At 43.2% G+C, this 21,866-nt stretch overlaps 1 protein-coding gene across 1 annotated transcript; it reads right to left on the bottom strand.

Moving 5' to 3' along the window:
* Positions 1–12,532: 12,532 nt before the first annotated feature.
* LOC111859167 (glutamate receptor U1) lies at positions 12,533–20,335 on the bottom strand. Its single transcript, XM_023841632.2, has 10 exons — positions 20,214–20,335; positions 19,428–19,507; positions 17,817–17,848; positions 17,265–17,444; positions 16,414–16,640; positions 14,873–14,970; positions 14,372–14,589; positions 13,955–14,174; positions 13,443–13,687; positions 12,533–12,989 (listed from the first exon to the last, which is right to left on the bottom strand). Exons 2-10 carry the CDS (start codon positions 19,489–19,491, stop codon positions 12,891–12,893), a joined length of 1,383 nt encoding a protein of 460 aa, XP_023697400.2. The 5' UTR covers positions 19,492–19,507; positions 20,214–20,335; the 3' UTR covers positions 12,533–12,890.
* Between the last annotated feature and the right edge of the window lie 1,531 nt (positions 20,336–21,866).

The raw sequence follows: 21,866 nt of genomic DNA, 5'->3' as shown, positions 1-21,866 counted from the left end.
ATCTGTGTATATAGTGCCTGCTTAGCCTGATTCCTCAGTATGTGCTGTCTGCTAGAGCTTCACTGAGTGGCTGCTTTCCCCAATATGTTATTTTTTTTGGTGTCGCCATTTCAGTTTTTGCTAGTATACTATCATGTAATAGTATAAGACTTTAGGCATTTTTAGTTTTTTGATTGCATTCACAGATTTTTATTAAATTAAGTTTCCGATTGTGGGGACAAAAAAATAACAGGTTTTTATCATATTGAGGTAAATTTGGGCCCCACCATGTAATACATACATGACCACATGTGTGCACATACTCGCTCTCTCTTTCTCATGCACACACACACACACACACACACACACACACACACACACACACACACACACACACACACACACACACACACACACACACACACACACACACACCCCGAGCCCGTGATTCCTTGCCGGTTACCCTGTGCTTCAGCTTCCAGCTCCAGCTCAGAGCATTGCCGATTTACACACTGCTATTTCCCTGCGTCTCCTCGCTCTCACAAAAAAAGGAAAGGATTTGTAGTAAAAGAAATGAAAGAAAAAAAAAAAAATTCGACCAACAGCAATGAACTATTTATCATTTCAGCTATCATGAGCCGAATATTACTCCCCTCTCCTCTGATGTAGTATTATAATAAAATGTTGTACAAACCTGTCCTACTGAATGCATAGAATTTGTTGCAATGCAGCCTTTGAAATACATTGTTAATAATTTCCACTGCAATATCAAGCAAGACACAGCGATGATGGCTTATTTTTCAGAGCAATACTTGACCTACATTTTAGAAGAAACCATCTGGACAACCCTGGACAGCTCCACCTCAGATATTAACTGCTTTATTCCAGCACTTATTTAGACAGTAAGCCATCTCTCCTGGAGTTTTAGCCATCAGTCTGGAGCTAATTAAATTATATTCTGTAAATCTAGCACGACTTGCTCCCATGGAGCAGGGTGAGCCGCCCCCGCACCGGCTCCAGCCCACCTCCCATCCACAACAAAATCAATCCGAATAATTATCAGCCACATTCGAAGAAGCCTTAGGAATGTCAAACACCTTCCTGAATAATTACCACAAGTTTGGAGAGGCTCCTTGGCCCTCCTGAACGTCCATTAAATTATCCTAATATGTAACTGCATTATCAGTGAAGCTGAAATTCATTTTTATTGTATGACAAACGGCAGCACTTATGACCTACAGAAATCAGACACTATTTTCAACTAACTGTTACAATTATACAGCCAAGATAAGTGACACTGATTTGTTTCAATACGGGAAACATGTAGGAAGGCAGGAATGCATTCCTGTCTCATCACTGTAAATCTGGTACAGGAAGACAGGAAGTCCAGTGTAGCGGACACCCTGGCTGCTATGCCAGTGCATCAGAGGACACACACTCACTACCGGCAATTTAGAGACAACAACTCACTTAACAGCATGTGCTTGGCGGGTGGGAGAACTCTGGGGCTGAAGTCGTCTCACGTTCCTTCGGATTGGTTAAACAGCTCATCCCTCGTCGCTCCAGAGCGACACCCACCGTTGACAGTGAGTGGTGACGAGTGAATGGCGCTAGCCCCCGAACGTGGGATGTCACTCAGTGAATGCCATCGAGTGAAAAGAAGTGGGTAGGCAGGAAGATACACCGGAGGAGGGATTCAGATGGCCGCCGAACACGTCAGCGGGGAGACCTGTGATAGGCCATTAAAGGCTTGGATGAAAATGATGATTAATTATGCTTTCTCTGCTCTCTCAAGCAAGACTGGACACAATGTAGGGGTTCATAATGGACACGATTCCAGTCCATCACAGGGCACATACACGCACTCATACACACAATCATGCACCACGGGCAATTAGAGATACCAGTGAGCCTAACTGCATGTCTTTGAGCTGCAAGAAAAGAGTGTCTCCAGAGGAGACATACGTGACAGGAGTTGAGCATCTCTGCATCCTCAGCACATGCAGATCAAAGGTGGGGCACAAACCCCAGGCGGAGGAAGCACTGGAAAAAGTAGTGAGTCACATTGACTCCTACAGAACAGCCCAAATACAAACAATTATCAAATTTATTTTCCATCTTTTAAAATATGAATATATGAATACAACAATCACGTATTCATACAGGGTCACTGTGCCCAAAGCAAAAAAGAGGCAGGACTGAATCTGGATAGGCTTTCATTAAAACACACTCACTCACACACACAGGCACATGCACTTAAGGAGTCTAATTCACCAGCACTTTGCTGGATTTTTAGGAAAACTCGCCCACATATAAGTATTAAAACTGTAATCAGAGCAGGATGCTGGATTCAGAGCCGCAAACCCGGAGCTGTGAGGGAGCCGCACAGTCAGCCACTTTGCATCGTATTGTACCACATCTGCTCCCACTCCTGACATTAACTCCGGTACAATGTCGCCACCCAGTGGTCAACTAAAGCACGTATTCATTACAAGTTAAAAAAAAAAAAAAAAAAACATGGCAGCCCCCCTGAACTCACTTTCAACGCAAATTCAAAAGGACCAGGGAGGGGGCAGTAGCACACAGGACAGTGTGAACAATAACAAAAAAAAATAAAACAGTAATTATAGGGGCTTATGTGAGAGTAATTCAGATTTGATTGTACAAAAACAGCCAGTCGGTGTAGATCTACACCAGACATCCCACCTTAGTCATATCGAGTTCAGGGCAGCAGATGACAGACAGCTGGGGGGGGGGGGTGCAGACCTAGCTAAGTTTGGGTGGCAGTTACGGTACTTCTGTATACCACAGTATTTTTCGTTTGAAAATACCCCACGGGGAAATTTTATCGGGAAATACTGGTATCATTTGTGACAGGAGATTACAGGGAAGGCAGTAAAATTTTGGTGGGCTGATTGATTTTATCGTTGCTGAATAGCGGGATGACAGATTTCCGGGATGTGGTGCATCAATCGTGGACGTCAGGGACCTGCTGCCAATTCATGGGAGGCTTCCAGAGCCTCTAGGAGAGGTGGAGCATCTGCTAGACGCAAAACTGAAAATGCAGAATTGCACTTGGCCACCTTGCCCAGAAAAGTTGCCAAATAGCTGGCCTTTGACCCACAGATATCTTTCCTTTACTTCGTTTATATTCGCATCCTCAGCCAGCTACATATACGTCTATATGTAATACCACTAATGGACTGTTAATTGCTTCTGCCTAAACATTACAAGGCTATTGGCAATGCTAGTTGCTACATGTTACATTAAGTGTGCTGGAGCGGCCATGATGGTAACTGTGCAACATGGACATAAAGCAAATTGGATTTAATCTGAATACCATATGAGCTCCATTTGCGCTTAAGCATGAAAAAGGAGGCCAGAAAAACACATTCCCAGGCCATCTGAAAGTAACAAACGGTCCCTTCTGGAATATCATCTACGCCCAAGTCTGCTACGCCTATTCACAAATCATTCATTTCCTATTTGAGCAGCAGATTGTGTCTTTTAATATTGTCCCTTTTCCTCCCTGTGTTACCCTATTAGCTCCATCCATAATCCCTCTCTTCTATCATACATAATATATCTAAGTCATTCATTCTATCTTTTTCCTATTTCTATACTTTAAAAGCCTGTCATATCCCATCGGGAGTATCCCCTCCACTTCCTGGCACAGTCTCCAGGCTCACAGGATTACGGCATTCTGGAAAAAGCAGGTAATGAAAATGGATAGGCGAGTGGATGGATTTAAAAATTGTCCCGATTTTCACTGCGAAGTACGAGCGACCCCTCCCCTCACAAATATTCCCCAAATGTGACGCAGGAGGGGAAACCGCAAGCACACACCTCCTCTGGCCTGTAGCAGATACGGAGAGCTGGGAATATGCATGGTCCCGCTATAGCCTGACCAAATAGCTTCGACCCCAAACACACCTGGCTTTGACCAGCACACCGTGCAGGTTCCCGTTTGTCTTTTTCTTCTGTGACCATTTTGATAGCTGCTTGACACAAACAACCAATCACCCATCCATCATTTACCCATCAAACCTCCACTCACTCCTCCAGTATAGGTCAGGGCCTAGAGCCTTACCAGCAAGCACAGGGCACAGGGCAGGAGTTACACCATGACATGGGCTGCCAGTTCGTCACAGGGCATATTCACACACTGCATACAGACAGTTCCCATAACTGCATGGGCTGCCAGTACATCACAGGGCATATTCACACACTGCATACAGACAGTTCCCATAACTGCATGGGCTGCCAGTACATCACAGGGCATATTCACACACTGCATACAGACAGTTCCCTTAACTGCATGGGCTGCCAGTACATCACAGGGCATATTCACACACTGCATACAGACAGTTCCCTTAACTGCATGGGCTGCCAGTACATCACAGGGCATATTCACACACTGCATACAGACAGTTACCTTTACTGCATGGGCTGTCAGTAAATCGCAGGGCATATTCACACACTGCATACAGACAGTTACCTTTACTGCATGGGCTGTCAGTAAATCACAGGGCATATTCACACACGGCATACAGACAGCTAACCTAACTGCATGTTTTTGGAATACAGGCAGAAACTGGAGCACTCATAATATTTAATCCAGTGTTTTAAATATAAATTTATAAATAAAATCTGGAAAGTTGAGGGGAAAGAAAGCAAATTATTACTTGTTTAATACATCCTAACCTGCCACCCTATCCAAAACTAAAATGCTATTGAAAGGTCCTTAGATCTTTCCAAAATGAGAATAGAGGAAAAAGAAATGTTTTTGAAGCAAAATTTGGGCCACCGACAGTCGTAGTTAATCAAAGTGAAAAGCAGGCAGTTGAAACTCGAATTAGATGTCGGCTTCCCAAGAGGAGGTAGCTAAACACACCTCATAATTGGAGCCGTTGTTGTAGCACATGACGCCGTGACCTTGTCATTGATCACAAAGCCAGTCTCCTTCGTACTTGTCTCCATTGCTATGAGGCAAATAAAAAACAGCACATCGTATCCCCTTTTTAAAAAGCCTCCCGGAGAGAGACGGAGTGTTAATCGTCAGCACCCTGATTAAACACGATGTTGTTATTGTAGCATTAAGTTATAACATATTTTTTTCCGACATTTGAACCTGTTGTGCATCTGCCCTTGCCTGTGTTTTTTGTTTGCAATAAATGAGCCTTCATATGTTTCTCCGTCTTCATCCAGTAGTAACCTGTATCGTATCATTTGAAAGAGACATGCGTTTAACAGCATATTAAAACCATATTATTTTTCTGTAAATTTCCTACATATTTTTACAGCCCCAGCTAAAATAATACATTCCTACAGTTAATCACAGCCAGCTGTCTGAAGCTTGAATGGTGCAGATAGCCACCACTGCAGGACAGGGGTGACTCCAGGCTAGTGGAATTTTTACTTACATAAAATGTTCTGAGGGCAGAATGAAAAATGATTGGTCCAGAGAGATAGCCAATCAGATTGTAGAGGAGGTGGGTCCAAGCAACTACAGGAGGCGGGACCAAGACATCTGATAGGTTGGTCCAGCCTACTCTAGTTGCTTGGACCCACCTCCATCTTCAATCCTCTGCATCACAATATGCATCTCATTAATATTTTAACCATACTACTGATCTAATTATAGAATTGTGGGAGAAAATAATGTTCATATCCCATCGATATGAACAAAATGCCAGCGTCCTTTATCTAAAATCCTGCAATTACACATAGTTTGTTGTTAAAATTTAACGGTCAAGTTGGTTTTCTGGAGGCAAATTAATCGTTTAGATTAATTGACCAATCGGTAAAATAGTCAATAGATTAATGAGTAGAAAAAATAGTCGTTGGTGGCAGGCCTAAAATACATTATGAAAATATACTTGACCTGAAAACATTTTATATTATAACCATCCATAGCAGCGCTTATAAAAAATATATATACTGTAATTAACCAGGCTACCAGTTCAACTTAAATAATACCATATCTTAATGTATTCAATGTATCAACACAATACGCTTGAGATATTTCAAAATACATTTAAATTTTTTATAAACGATATTTGTCTAAATATTTCAATCCAGGTGGCACTACGGTTACCTATAACTACCTCAGGTATTGCAAAGTAAGACTTAGTATTCTTTCATAACGTATAGGGCTGAATGATTTGTCTGAATTTACATTTTTAAGTTACGATGCTCTTGGTCTCAGTTTGATTTTCTAGCCTTGGTCCCGTGTTATGCTTTCAGCTTAACAGAAAGTGCTTTAAACCGTGATTGCCTGCAATGTGTATGTTCTAAGCGTAAATACAAATTGCAAGTAAGAGTTTGTCCTGGCAGCATAAGGACATGACTTACACAACAATCCAATTTATACAGATTAAAAGAATTAATGGGGAAAATCGCGCGTATGATTCTGAGCCCCCCAATACAGGGACACTGTACTGCATAAGTAGTTAGAAGATGAATGGAGTTTCCCATCTCTTTGTATGTCCGAAATGTATATACATAGTGAATGGCGGGGGGAAGGGGATTGTGGGTATAGAGCCTCATGGCTGAAGGCAGATCTGCTTCACCTGAACGTGCCCAGTACCTCCGCACGTCGCCTTCCAACCCACCATCGACAATTTCACCCTCGTTAGAAACTGCTGTCCTTCGTGGTCAGTTTGCCTGGTCCTGCGGTTACTGCCGTCTCTAAGCTCTTAACGAATGCAAATGCGACACACCACAACCCGAATAGACATCAACGTACAAAACAATGTCATTTCAAAAGAAAGGCGTATATTAAGTGGCACATTATGAAAAAGGGAAAATGCAAGATCGATGGTGAGAACAAATCACAAAGAAACAACGCCAATCAGCACGATCATAAAAAAAAAATCGTTTTATTTCCGGCCAACTGCATAAACTACGTATATAGATGTATAATGAATACAGACATTTTATACATAGGATATTCATTTATCCTGTGAACTGAATAATTATTTCCTGTAAGAAATATTACCCAGCTGAGAAAAAAAAATCTCCATGACAACACGAAGACTGCAAACTCGTAACACGGGCGGGCAGCAGTGCATTACCCGTGATTTTCAATGGAAATTGGGGCTCTTGGGGCTTTATAATTTCCCTCATTTTCAATAGACTCTGCACGGGTCCATTGGAAAAAAAGGGAAAAAAACAGTAAAGGAAAAGTCATCAGAGAAGATTATTTTACGGCGTTTCCTGCAGGCGGCTTAGTGCTGCTCATACTGAAAAATGCAGTAAAAGAGGGCAGGGCGGTCAGCATGGCTGTTGGGGACGGCGTCCTGGGCCGATCTGGGAACAGCTTCACTGATGGCAATTACTCTGGAGCCTGGATTAATCTCCTGTTGGTTAATTTAAAATATACAATATACAAATATATAATATTTGTTAGTCTCAGATGCAAATCGTGCTTATATGTAAATAGTGTGTACGCATAACAAAAATTTAAGAAATCATATTCAGCCATCAGGCAAACCGGGTATTTTGCGTCGGACACCCCCACTGGTCGGCAAAACATTTGTGGGACCGTGGGGTCTCCAAAGTCCAAAGCTAGCCCTGGATTTAGAAGTTAACAGTGCAAAAGACACCAGTATATAAAGTACGGTAGCTGCAGAGCTCCTGTTTGTATGACACAGACCGTTTTATTTATAACAATCAGAGCAAATCATCTTAACGATAAAGAGATTAAAGCGAAATGGGTCACAGCATCGCATTCCAACCAGCGTTACCCCCCAGCAATGGTGCAGTACATCCTGAAACAGCGGCATTGAACCTAGCGTTTCCTTCAAGGTGCTCAGCGAGCTTATGGATGTAAAATCAATGCAAGCGGAGACAGAGCCCAGACCATATGTTTTTTGTTTCTCAACACGTTCATTTCACATCGGCTGCAAGCTTGTATACTGAAGGACTTTAGGAAAATACATTAAAAATAACTGAAACATTCACTCTGAAAGCAACTTCAACAAAAGTGGTAATAATTAAAAGACTGGCCACGTGCCAAACTACCTGACGAAGTCAAAAACCAAACATACAGATTAACAACCAGTTAAGTGGATGACTGGTTATTTAGCTTAGTTTTAGAGCAAAAAAAATGTTCAAAATCAGACTTTTTAAAATGTTTTTTTTTCCATGCAATCCTTCCCATGTTCAAAGGCACGTCTATTCCTGTAAGGACTCAGTGGCTGATGACGGCCCCGTCCGGTGCCGGTGTCTGGCGGGCAGGCGGGCGTACCGTGCTTTTTACCCGTTTTCCACTGGCCCTCTTAACTGTTAGGGTACACGTTCACACCGAACCCTAAAGGCAGTGCAAAATGAATAAGTATGACTCACAGACTCATCTAATAAACAGGCCAAGCACGTTTTAAATAGCGAGGCTGTTTTAGTACAATCCCGGAACAAGCCGCGCACTTCCCCGACATAGTAACGGTAGCGCGTCCTTAGCAACGAGACGGCGTGCAGGCCGGAGGGCGTGGCCAACGTGGTAAAAAGTGATGCATCTCCACCTTAGTGCATTTAACTTTTTGCTATGCGTTTAAACATGGGGTTCGCTTTGTGCTCATAGTCTGCGCCTGTTTCTGCGAGTAAGCTAGCACTACTAAGCATCTCTAGTTTTTCTTAAATGTCAGCCAGCTTCCTCAGAAATAACATAAACTCATTCTTTTGGGTATTTTAAGTTTTAAAAGACATTTTGTCATAACCTAATCATTTGTCCGCAGTGCTTTATAAACCAGGATTTCGTCAATTTAAGGCGAAAAAAACTTGTTTTACGCTGAAATAAAACGTGTGTGAAGGAAGGTAGTGCTATCGTATCCATCCTGATGCGGATTTGGAGCCCAAAAGCCCCCCCACGCCCTAGCCACTGTGCTGGAGCGGGAATTCAGCTATAGTCAAAACTGTTTTTGACTGTTATATCTCAAGTGCATCTTGGAAACTTGTTATTTCTCTTAAAAACACGATTTGGACTTGGTGTTTGCATATCCACAGTCTGAAGTTTGTCGAATCCATGTGGAAGGTGTCTGTTCCGGGAACAAAATATGACAAGAGCTGGAATATGGATGGCTGGTTTGATGGAAACCGTTTCCATGGCGACACTTTGTTGCTCAGTACTCATTTCTTCAAGCCCCTTGATGCAAAACAAAAGTCTACATGACAAATTAAAAGGCTGCGTTTACTGCCACCTGCCAGATCTCACCCAGCTGGAGTCTCACTACATTCAAGATGTCTGTTTTCATCCATCATATATAATGCCTTTCCAAAAACAAGAAGGTCTTACTATATGCATGGGAGAAAAAAGTATTTAGGAATTCTGTCCCATTTTTTCTTATCTTGAATTAAATTAATTCTTACGATACGAGCAACTACACTGTATGCATGCAGTCATCACAGTAAGTAGTATCTGATATGAATGACAACATGCAGTAAATAAATAATTAAGCATGTGGTGAACATTCCTCAGGCTGACAGTCAGCTTCTCAGGTTGTTTACGTCTGTGCTGGGGCACTGCTGGAGATTTTTGGGCCCGATGAAAACATCGTACTGGACCCCCAAGCCAGACCCAGACCAATCTAATTATCTTGCAAATATTTTAGGATCCCATCACTCAGGGGCCCTTGGAATTGTCCTAATGCCCCCCCTTCACGGTGCCCTGGTAACTGTGACACCGAAGGAGGTAGAATGCCGCACCTTTGCTTTTGTCCAGTCACAGATCTGCTGTTCATCCTGTACAAGTGTCTAAATAAATATGACGATAAAAAATGTACAATTATAGTGTTTTTTTATTAAAGTCTGAAGTGGCTTTCCAAAAGCATCCACAGCTAGATACTTATACTCATTATCAGGTGCTTTTTCTGAGGAAAAAAAAAAAGAATTATTTGCATGATTTATTTAATGTAAGAGTGCAAATCCCACCATAGATATAAATCAGACGCCATCCATATTTCATCAGAGCTAATGAGTGCCCATCTCACACAAGTGTACATGGTACTCATGCCAATTACATTTATATGTAATTTTTATATTTTTTATATAGTCAGTTTGAAATATCTCTTTCCGGAAGCAGCACTCCAGTCTCTCTGCAAAACCGACAAAATATTGCAGGAAGGGCAAAAAAGCACTAAATTCCTTTTTAACCTCAATTCTTCAATCACTTTCAAACCCAGAATGATGGTATACATTTAAACATATATGCTTCTATCACTTTGTATAAGTAAATATCTTGGTCTGTGGTCGGAAGGTTGCTGGTTCCAATCCCATGGTTGGAAGAGTGATTTCATTGTTGGGCCCCTGATCAAGACCCTTAACCCCCAGTTGCTCCAGTGATTGGCTGACTCTGCTTTCCAAAAAAATAATAAAGCGTCTGATAAATATGTAAATATCTTAAATCATAGTATTATATTGAGTCGGAAACAAGCACAGAGGTTGTCACGGGTGAGTGCCCTGTCTAGATGAGTTTTATTGAGAACTGGTCTCACAAATCAACACCAATGGGGGGGGGGGGGGGTTAGGAAGTGGGTTTTTATGGTCCAGCAGAGGGTTCCAGAAAAGCCCCATCAAAAAGGAGTGGAGTGCAGACACGGCTGCTTGCCAGACACATCGACTCATTCCCAGTTTTGTCTGGGTGAGAGAGAAAGAGAGATGTCAGCGAGGGCTGTGGGGAGATGAGCTGGGAGCCAGTTAATTTAGGGCAACCAACTGTTAGGTGGCCTATACAGGGCTTAGCATTGCTAAAGTCAGGGTTTACCCAGTACTGCCCTTTCCTTCTTCTTAAGCCTCCAGGAAAGTGGAGCCAGCTGGGTCAATTAGTGCTCCCCATGTGGGTGGAATCAGGGGTGTGGCCTGGGTTGGGGCTTTTGATTTTTCAAGCCACAAGATGGCTGCTGAAATTTTGACAGGTGGCCACTATCCAGGGTGCTGAAGGAGAAACGCAGCCACCTGTCAATCAGCTGGAGCAGCAGCAGATCCAGAGTGCTGGAGGCAGTGTGGTGACACTCTATAGTAGTGTCACCCAGCCTGGTTCTCAGGGACCCACAGATATGGTTTTTCATGGTGGCAGTGTCTGGCTCAGTCACTGTGCTTGTGATCAGAAGGTCGCTGGTTCAAGCCCAGCCTCTGGACATCTGCGGGTCCTTGAGTGAGGCCCTTCTCCCCCCAGCTCCCTGGGTGCCGCTACGGGTGGTTGCCCTTCACTGCCAGCTTGCTCTCAATAAAGAATTTATTATTATGAATTATTATCATTAGGAGTGGGCTATCAGTAGTCAGTCCCATGGTAGAACTGTTTGAGCCATTTGCATGTCTTTCTCAGTCAATGAGTTTCCTTCCACCACCCGGCTACATGATGCAGATGAACTGCTATCTCTGTTGCAGTGTTACCCAATGGAGTCCTTGGGAACCCACAGACAGGTGTGGGGAGGGAGCAAAAATATGATCGTCTAGCACGGAGCCGGGAGCAAAGAAATACTGATCTATTGCCTTTGGATGCATTTATAGTGTGGAAAAAAAACAAAACCTACTGTATGTGAAAATTAATTACAGGTGGGAAACCTTTGGAGAACTTTACACACAAATGCTTAAATACAAGTTTCAGTTGCTGTATATTTTTGTAGGCAAGAATGTACTTTGTGAAAATGTCAGCTGGGTGATGCACAGAGGACTCTCCCCCCGAAGTAAATGCACATAGTCAGAAATTGCATTTATGAACGGAAGTAATTCACAGGAAAAGTTGCAAAGCCTGTCAAATTCGGCCCAAACACAGTTGAAAGTTGAATACGTATAAAAGTAGCTACTCCCTAATCACAGCACCCTTTCTGGGAACGCTGCTGGTTGGTTTTAAGCTATATAGCATCCAGCAGAAGTGCAATTAGTGCATTGGGGGAATCTACAGGCTGCTCAGGTTTGGAGAAAGAAATAGCATTGAGTGGAATTTTGCTGAAATCAGAGGGCTCCTATTCACTGCTTACAGTGCTCTACATACTGACTATGGACTACAGATATGCTTTGCATGGTATTATACATAGAAAGAGATCAAACACAGCATCCTTGACAGCCAATAGGGAGCCACTATGGACAGCCAGTCCTTGAGGCAATACATCTATAATGTCCTGGTACAGCTACAGTCCCATTTTAGATTTATATTAATTTAATCAATCTACTTAACCTGGTGTCCCCCCCAAATAACTGGTCTGCTCATTAATTAATATATTTTCCAACCCCCTAAAATGTCCTAGTCTTTTTCATTTCACTTCTGGTATAAGAAGTGTACAAACACGACAAGTTTACAAACGACAGGAGGCCATTCGGCCCATCAAGCTCATTTGGGGAGAACTCGACTAATAGCTCAGACTTGTTAAAATCTTATCTAGCTCTGATTTAAAGGAACCCAAGGTTTCAGTTTGCACTACACTGACAGGAAGACTATTCCATACTCTAACTACACACTGTATAAAGGAGCGCTTTCTCAAATCTGAAACCTAATATTGCAATATATTGACCGTAAGGGATACGATATTATAATCAAAACACAAAATAAGAAAACTGATTGTATATTTTTATCCACATAAGACAGATTTTATTGTTTAGTGCATCAAAAACACATAGAGGAATATCAAAACAAGAATCCCGCAGCTCGTTTGTGCCAAATTCTGTTAATAACAACAATAAAAAAAAGAACGTAATATAAACACATGTAAAATATAACAGGAGTGGGATATTACAGCGTATCCTGTACTCAGACTAATCGGCCTACTTCTGAATAGTTCCACAGGTTCTGACAGGCTTCCTACAGAGTGTTGAGAATCGTCCGCTTGTGAGAGAGGTTAATGGAACAGTCATGAATAAATCGGCAACTGCATTTTCAGGCCTGGTTAGTATGCATCGCTTTAACGGTGGCCAGGTGCTTATGGTTTGCTTTTGTCTGTGGTCTCCTGTGTCTTCTGAGCGCCACTCGTCCCCAGACGCTGACTCAGCTCTGCTGACAGCACGGAACAGCAATTTTTCTGTGTGGGGGAGAGGAGAAGGTCAGATATGCAGACAGTTAGTGTTACCCCAGCCAAGTGGCTCGTCCACTGTTGCCGATTCTCTGTAAACACAGCATTTCAATAAAGGGCTCATCATCTTCAAGTGACGGACGAAGGAAGCAATCCGGATGTGCGTGTGGGTTTCGGTAGGAATAGCTGTCAGACAGTAGAGAAATGTAAAGTCAACTTGTGAAATTCCTCACTAGTTGGATTGTGCATGGCTGTAGTAGTGATTGGAGGAATTAGGCTGGTAAAGCTGAATGCGTGTGATTAGTGTGGTCTGGAATTCACATATTGGTGTAATGCACATCCCATTGCTCCAAGTCCACCAACCTAAGGCACCACAGATGTGAAAGTCTTGTCTCTTGATAGTTTTGGTTGCACCGAGGGACTTTCGCTGACCCGTATGCATGTCCCTGCCACTGCTCTCACCTTCTGCTCTTTGGCACTCTTCCGGGAGCTGGAGATGAGCTCCAGCAGGGCCAGCATCACCCCGAGGCCCAGGCCCAGGCCCAGCACCACAAACGCTCCCTTCAGGCGGTGCGGGTGCCCCGAGGAGGCCGCTGAGCCCTCCTGCATGCAGCTGCTGGACCACCACTTGTTGCGCAGGTAGTCCAGCTCACCGGCCTCGCTCAGCTGCAGGATGGCCACGCTGACGTTCTTCATTATGGATGAGCCTGCATGGAAGCCGTATAGGAACATAACCCATTTTGGAGGCAAGTAACATCCATCCATCCATCCATCCATCTATCTATCTATCTATCTATCTATCTATCTAATCTAAACTGTTTCATCCAGTTAGGACACCAAGTTCATTATTTTGCTTCAACTATCCAACTTCTAATTGCGATGAGCAAAACAGGGAGACATTCAAACCAACTAAAAACATTCCCTTCTGTCTTTAGCATTAGCATCTGATTGAATAAATAAGCCTTATGAATCACCTATAGGTCCCACGATGCTGTACCCCCTCATTCCGATCACCTCGCGGCTGCGGTCCAGGTTGCAGTAGCGTGACGCCGCCAGGTCCAGGGAGACGGACTCTCCGATGAAGGCGTAGTTACCCTTCTGAGCCCTGCGGGTGCCCTCATCGAATGATGATACAAAACTTTTTTTCCTCTCCATATTCTCATAGATCCTGCGATACAACAGGTTGTTGGAATTCTGGAACAGCAACAAAAGAAATTTTATACTGTGACATTTTGTGCTATGAGTGTCAGAACAGAGGGGTGGTGAATAGTATTATAATAACTCTTGACTACTAGCACATTTCTTAACTGGATTAAAAAAAAACATTTTTATCACTTTCAACACAAATTTTAAGACTATTTTGGAGTAAAGATACACTCTTGACTGAACACCTTAAAGAATGTCAGGGTGGAAGAGACACTGAGCGTTCCGTATTCAACCACATCCTGATTGGCGAGGTCCTCGAAGGTCGCCAGGGAAACCTGCGGTTTGTCCGACTGCTGAGCCGAGCTCAAGTTAGCAAAGTAACTAGCGAGGAGCACTACTACAAAGAACCACCAGATGGCGACGATCACGCGTCCTGAAAGGGCCTTTGGGTGGGGCCCAGCGCCTAAGACCAAAAAAGAAATGGAATTATATGATTTTTACCAATATTCTATTAAGCGATGATGGATATAATTATTTTTAAGAAGGACAAATAAAGAAGATCAAACATTTTTATGTCATGTGTGTTTCTTGTTACCTTTTTCATAACATTTTAAACCCACATTCTGAAAATCAAGCAGAATAAGGTTTCACTTGCCCACTGAAACGGCCTTTCCCACTGAGTTCCCCCTGGCATGCTGGCTCACAGCTTGGCGCCCCCCCCCCCCAGACAATGCAGCCATTGTTACCTTGCAAGGCGATGGCCCCGGCTGTGTACCAAAGGCTGTGCATGAGCGAGAAGCTGTTCTCCTCCGTCTGGGGCTCGCTCCACTCACACGGACTCAGCCTGCGTGCCCAAAGCCGGCAGCGAGAAAGAGGGCTGAGCCACGCACCGTAATGAAACCCACCCCGTCGTTCCCAAACTGCTGTCAGAGCCCCATTTTCACCCTTGAGTGAGCTTTTGTTAGGAGCTGGCTTTCCTGCTAATGTTTCACAGGGGGGTGAAGAAAGGGGTGTTTCAGGGTGTAATGTGTTCAGGATTCAGGACTAAGGATGAAAATACAGCCAAGCATTATAAAAATCTTTCTTTAAAAAACCATGGGAATCTTGCTGTTTCACCGGTAACAATTTACTTGAGGGGGCACAAATAATGTGGAATTATACTCTTAATTAATCATTAACTAACTCTTACTTAATATATTAATTAACCACAAACTACTTTTTCACGATATGACCTTGAGTAGTAACTGAGTTACTGCTAAATTACTAAGGAACTGTATTGTAAAGTGTTACCCTCAACAAAGTGTTACTGTTTTATCTTTCATTGGATCAGTTCTACCAGTGTAGAAGTAAATCCACAGTTTAATAACTCCAAATGAATTCCCAGCATCCTGTCCTTGATAAATTTCTAAAACTCAATCAGTCAACAGGATACATTTTTGAAAAAAATTCTGCGGACTTTTGGAAATTTAACAGAAGTTCTTCATTGGATTAGAGGACATGAGTGAGTTTCAGTTCCTGATACTGTAACGTATGATGAGGCAGCTTGACTTGAGGTCATTGGCGGTCGCATCTCAAAAACAACAAGAAATGGACTGAGTGAATTTTGGAAATTTGCCCTCCGAATATGAGTGCTGGAGGAATACTGTACTGTCTGTTAATGGCCGCAAATTGCTTACATTATGGTCTGCCACTTGCTATGATTCCAAAGTAACAAAACACTACCTACTATTTAAGTAAAATGCTGATATTTAATGTCACAAAACTTTTTGTGCTCTCACTGTAGCACTGTTGTGGGTTAATGTCCTGCTGTGTGTGTGAGGTTCTTCCCGTGTCCATGCAGGTAATCCCTTAGCTCTCTGGTTTGCATCCACTGCATCTCTAAATTGCCCTTTCTGTCAGAGTCTTTGCCCTGTGGCTCAGTGGAGAAGAGATTTTAGACTCACTGTGACCCTGCACTGGATAAGTGCTTCTGGAGGATCATTTGAAATTCATTTAAGTTACTGCATGCTCATGGGCGCTGGGGAGCAAATTAGTTCTGGAGGGTGAGATCATGACCCCTTGCAATTTATATACTGGTTGGTCACTGCAACACTTTTTTTTACAGTCAACAAGGATCTGTTCAATATCTTATGCATTTTTTAAAAGATGGTTGTCATGGGAACTTCATCATTACATAAAAAATACATCAAACTGAACTGATATAGAAGAATTAAATAATGAACCACTGTAAACATGTATAAAACCAGGTAGTGCTACATGAATGGGTTTTACTGAGCCGTGTTCACACCTGGAGACAATGTAGATGCAGACTCCTGTCACCAGGTATGCTACCAGGATGCCCACCCAGGTCTCCGTGGAGAAGGGGCAGAGGAAGTTGAACAGGTCTGGATCGTTCGAGCCCATGTCTTTGTGAATGATGAAGCTGATTCCCGTTTGCATGAAGGGTTTGCTCATCTCCACAACCTTCTCGCGAGTGGCTGTCAGTGTCAGTGGAGCCACGGCTAGGTCCGCCTCCTAACCCCGGGACATAGACACAGACCCAGACGTACGGCAACAGGAAGTAGCATGGAATCAGTTACTATCCTACAGTCTCATCACCCCGTTCATTGATCTTTAAGCGTGGGGATAGCAGGATGCATAGATGCAGTGATCAAGGACTTGTGATCAAAATCCTAACTTTGTACCTTAATTTGAATTGTGCTCGTGGGAGTTTGACTTACACAAAAATGTTCTGAGGGCAGGAGGAAAAATGAACAAGATAGCCAGAGATAGCCAATCAGATAGTAGAGGAGGTGGGTCCAAGCAACTAGAGGAGGCGGGATCAAGACATCTGATTGGTTGGTCTGGCATCTGGCCAAGATCTGATTGGTTATCCATCTGAGCCAATCTTTTCTCGATCTGCCCGCAGAACATTCGAGCGCAAGTAAAACTCCCATGAGCGTGAATCGCCTCAGAAGTACCATTGATTTGCCTGGATGTATTTCATAAATTCTATATGCTGACATATGCAATTGAAATCATTCTGGAGCATAATTCACTGACGAATATTTTAACCAATGAGACAATATGGCAGGTGAGCAGTTTTGCAGGAAATCTGTCACTCTTCAGCATAGAGGAAAGCCAGGCGCCCACGCTCACCCCTCTCAGCACCTCCCCGATCATCCCGTTCCAGTTGCCGCGCTCATCCTGCCGCCCGTAGTTGCCGTCCTTCACCAGGTGCACGTTGTACTTGAAGCTCAGCTTCTTTGAAAGCTCTGAGAGCAGGTCCATGCAGTACCCCTCCAGCTCGGTCCCCTTAGGCATTGTGTACGGCTCTTGCTGCAGGAGTGCAGAGATTACGTCTAGCAACACACTTACACAAAAGAACAGTCTCCATACATTAACAGTCATTTGATAAATTCAGTTAAAGGGGTTAAGAACATTTTCCTGTTTTCATTTAGAAGCAGATCACAGTACGTTGAACTGCAATGACACACAGAATAACACTGATTTTAATATATTGATAAAATACTGTATTTTATCATTAAGATAATCATTTGCCCTCCTATTTTTAACTACTCTGTTTTCTTTAAACAGAGGACAATAAATTATTATTACTTTTTAAACTCAACAAAGTGTTAAAAAGGTTTAATTTATATTCATAATACATAAATGTATTTTTTATTTTATGCATGATAGATTGATACATACCTTAATGGTGGTTACAGATAAAGTTGAGGGCCCTATAATGAAAAAGATTTCATTTTAAAAGGGTTTTACAAAATTTAATCAAGCTATTTTAGGGTCAAATTATCATCTTTTGTTTTCTAAAAACCTGAAACAGCTGTCACCTAGGAGTTTTGGAGGAGTGAGTGGAATTTATTACGGGGGCTGATGAATCTATTTATAACTGAGTGGACGATGGTCAAGGAAAAAAAGAATGAGGCTTGAAGACTCTACTGTTGTCTTGCCAGAATTCCCCCGGCCTCTTTCTCACAGCTCTTTGAAGCCATCCTTGGTGGTTAGCGAGCCATTTCATCTTACTCTGCTGTGGCCTTGCTTTTCTTCCCTTCCCTCAAACAGGACAAATTCCCAGATTAACCAGGCAGGCACAATGAATGGCTTGTACTTCTGTGCTCTTTGACAAAGCCATTGACCCCTTGATCAACGTTATGCTTATGGGTGGATAAAAAGCCCACATGAAGATAGCAAGAGGTGGACGAGAGGGGGGCCACATTCAGCCTTTCTTGGCCCCTGCGGCTCAGTTGAAGTGACGGCCCGGCCATGGACGTGTTCCGGCGCCTTCAGGCGTTGGCGACTGTCCCAGCCAAGGCAGCGGGATGGGGAGTGGGGAACAAAGGTCGATTGGGGGGGAAGGGGGTTCTTTTTTTACACTTACGCCAATCAGAGGATGTTTACGACATGGTGATTGGTTTATTACCATAAACTGTGACCGATTTCATTTTCAGGGTCAATTGAGCTGATCTCAAAGCATGGCAATGTTGATCTTGGGGAGGGGGGGGGGGCAAGATCTAGGGCTGTAGGTATCTGCTAAGGGTGGGGGGGAGGGGTAGCTGATGATTTCTCATAGTCAGATAAGACTCATCAGTATAATAGAGAATCAGTCCCTTTTCAAAATTTGACAAACTTACAAGCTCCCAGAATCCCATCTATTCAAGGCAGCCCCTCCCCTCCTTTCTCTCACACACTGCCTTGTCTTTCAGCTGCGGCAAATTGATTTATTACAGTTGGGGCCGCAGCCGACTGGTCCCTCTCTTCTATGACTGAGGGACGACTCTTGCCAAACAGGAGGCAGCCTGCTGCTCTGATAAAGTCCCAGTTGACAGGCTACCCCCGGCTAATGAAAAGTTTAATATGTCAGATTATGAACTGTTGCTAACACGGCCTCGGAGTCAGACATGAGGTTCTGGCGTGCCTGTATAGATTATTGTCATAGCAATGCTCCCAGACAGGAACACTCACACAGAGATTCCAATTCATTCATTCATCCTTATACTGGGCCACTCATAAATCACAAACATAAGCATGTTTTTCTCATTGGTCTCCATAAACCAGCAACTATGAATGTCCACATGCCATAGAGCAGTGTTTCCCAACCCGGTTCTCGGAGACCCAAAGACGGCCCACGTTTTTGCTCCCTCCCAGTCCCCTGCCAGACAAACACATTTTTCCATGAACAAAAACATGGATTGTCTACAGGTCCTCGAGGACTGGATTGGGAAACCCTGCCACAGAAGAATGCTTTTTGAATTTTGGGGCTTTTACATTTGTCCGCATCTGGGTGCAGGAGGGTGATCTTACCTGCATCACAGACCGCTGTCAGAAGGACTGTCACACACATGATGATTCCCAGCTTTGATTTCATGTTTTTGCCTCAAAAACTGAGGATTAGAGAGATGGAAGGAAGTATTGCAATTATAATGATGAATTATTTGTCATCTTTTACCAGGGCTGGTCTTGAATCGTACCATTTGTTCAAGTAGATGTTAATTAAAGCAGCTGATGAGGTCAGGTAACTCCCACTTAGAGGTAAGACCCTGACGGTCACAAGCAGAGCCTCCTGACTTGTATATTGCAATGCGTCCTTGTGGCAAAAATTACTGACCAGAATATTAACCAGCACAAGCCCACACTAACTGGGACTGCCTACATTTCCTCTGCTGCAACATAACACTACAGCTGGGACTGCAAATCACCTGTTTGCAGACGGTCAATTAATAGGTAAACAAATATGGTATTATTCACATCTGTGGACGATTTGAAACTGTGAGCTACAGTGTTTGTGACGAGACAGATGACGTTATAAAAGAACAAAAATTTCATGTAATATTATTAATGATCTGACAATCAAATGCAGAAAATTTTCTAATTAAAACAACATTACAGTGTGTTTATGGTGTGGAATTTATGACTCAACAAAAGGGATTCTTCAGTTAATAAGAAAATAAAAAAAGTTCTTTGAAATTTAGCATGATACTCAGCAGTACTGAAGAATTACAAAACTGTCAGCTGATAACATTAAGCCAGAAAACGTTCAGTCATATATACATCATTATAGACACTGAGGACAAAGTAAGATCATCTTACCTCAAGACCCCACACTGTTGTTTGAAGCAGCACTGTGTTTGAGCTGGAGAGGAAGGACAGCAGCAAGATTTAAATGATCAAGCTGCCGTGAACAGCCAATAGAATTTGTGGGAGGGAAAATTAAAAAAAAAAAACAAAAAACAACTTGATTATGAGATTTTCCCACCCTCATATTGCATAAGGCGTGTAAAGTGTGACCAAGTCACCCCTCACTCAGCCCCCCCCACACTTTGTAGCTGGAGGAGTAGAGCCAGATACAACCATAAAGCTAGCATGGATCAAGTCTAGTTTACAGGGGTTATGGGGTGGACCTGCGGCAACTGTAACCATGGTGACAGAAAAGCCATTCATGACTGCAACATAAGTCTCAGACAAGCAAAATGCATCATTTCATTGTGAAAGTTGCCAGTCTGAGCGACTCCCTCTTTGTGTTCTCACTTTTCCCCTCTCTGATGGGGGTATTTTGTAACACTACTGGCCGAGCCTTTGTAGGACGGCAGAAGGAGGGAAAGATAGAGGTGGATTTGGCAAAACCAATTACATGCTCGTTATATTGTTCGGACAGGATGAAAATTAGCTGCAATACTGTGCACATCTGTGAGCATACAGCCATTTACATGGAGGCAAAATCTATGGTAACAAGCAAGAAAAACTGCAACGCAGATCTTTACCAGAACCATTTTAAATAGTCAGCATAATAAATTACTTTATTACTTAATGACTACATATAGAATACAAGATTTTTGTCTTCAAAGGAATATGGTTTCTGTAATTAATTCATATTTACGATACATGTTTCTATATATACCGACACCAAATCGCAGACTGGCGATTAAGGATGTCTGCTTTCCATAAGTAAAGCTCATTTACACGTTTATATTCTTCTCCCTATTTGTTTACTTAATTTTTTAGATCTCCATTTTCTCCGGGTGAAGCCTGAAGGCCAGTGCCAAAGTCCTCTGGGGAGCCTTCAGCCTCAGTGACAGCAACATTCCCTCCGCTAACAGCGATTAAAAGGCCTGAAAAGCAGGGGCTTGAGAGATGAACCACACTAAACCACCCCCATAAATAGAGGGTTTTGAAGTGAGCCGGGGGAATCACCGGAATTCAAATGAAGACATCCTTTGTGAGTGTGGCGGCAGGGGGGACAATCTCTGTCAGTCAGCAAGGCATGTAAAGCCCAGGAAAGCTGGCGGCGCTCCGGAAGAGTCCGACGGCTCAGATCGCACAGCAACCACATCCTGGTGCATGTCCAGCTTTTTATTCCCACTGTTACTTAGTTGGTACTTAGAATAAAATATTTCGAAGCGATCACAGCTTCATCAAGCTCAGCTTCCCCCCCAGCCCCAGCTCTTGTCTTCCGTGTCGCTTTCTTTAAACACAGATATGAGCGAGCCACGTATCATCAGATCGCCTCATGAATGACACTGACAGCCGCCAGAGCTGGTTGGCCAACGGGGACGATAGGTTTTGACGCGGACGGCGAGGATGACTGACAGAACGAGCCGTGTGGTAGACATAAGCTGTTTTGGGATCTCTACCCAAAGAGTCAATGAACCTCTTCTATATGCGTCCTTTGTGTTTGGCGAAAGGGCACGACGGACAACATGGGCCAAGCAAAAGCTTTCACAACCACAAAGGCGGCGTCAAGCA

The sequence above is a fragment of the Paramormyrops kingsleyae genome, chromosome 6 (assembly GCF_048594095.1).
Source record: "Paramormyrops kingsleyae isolate MSU_618 chromosome 6, PKINGS_0.4, whole genome shotgun sequence".
Classification (NCBI taxonomy): domain Eukaryota; kingdom Metazoa; phylum Chordata; class Actinopteri; order Osteoglossiformes; family Mormyridae; genus Paramormyrops; species Paramormyrops kingsleyae.
This window is presented reverse-complemented; position numbering and strand designations above follow the sequence as displayed.

What these genes read in the sequence shown, in the direction of transcription:
- LOC111859167 (XM_023841632.2), bottom strand. Translation starts at nt 19,491, where the DNA reads ATGAAATCAAAGCTGGGAATCATCATGTGTGTGACAGTCCTTCTGACA. An exon ending in CCACCCTGACATTCTTTAAG is followed by an intron (nt 14,175 to 14,371) that starts GTGTTCAGTCAA and finishes TTGCTGTTCCAG; the next exon opens with AATTCCAACAACCTGTTGTA. An exon ending in CAGCATCGTGGGACCTATAG is followed by an intron (nt 13,688 to 13,954) that starts GTGATTCATAAG and finishes GCTTCCATGCAG; the next exon opens with GCTCATCCATAATGAAGAAC.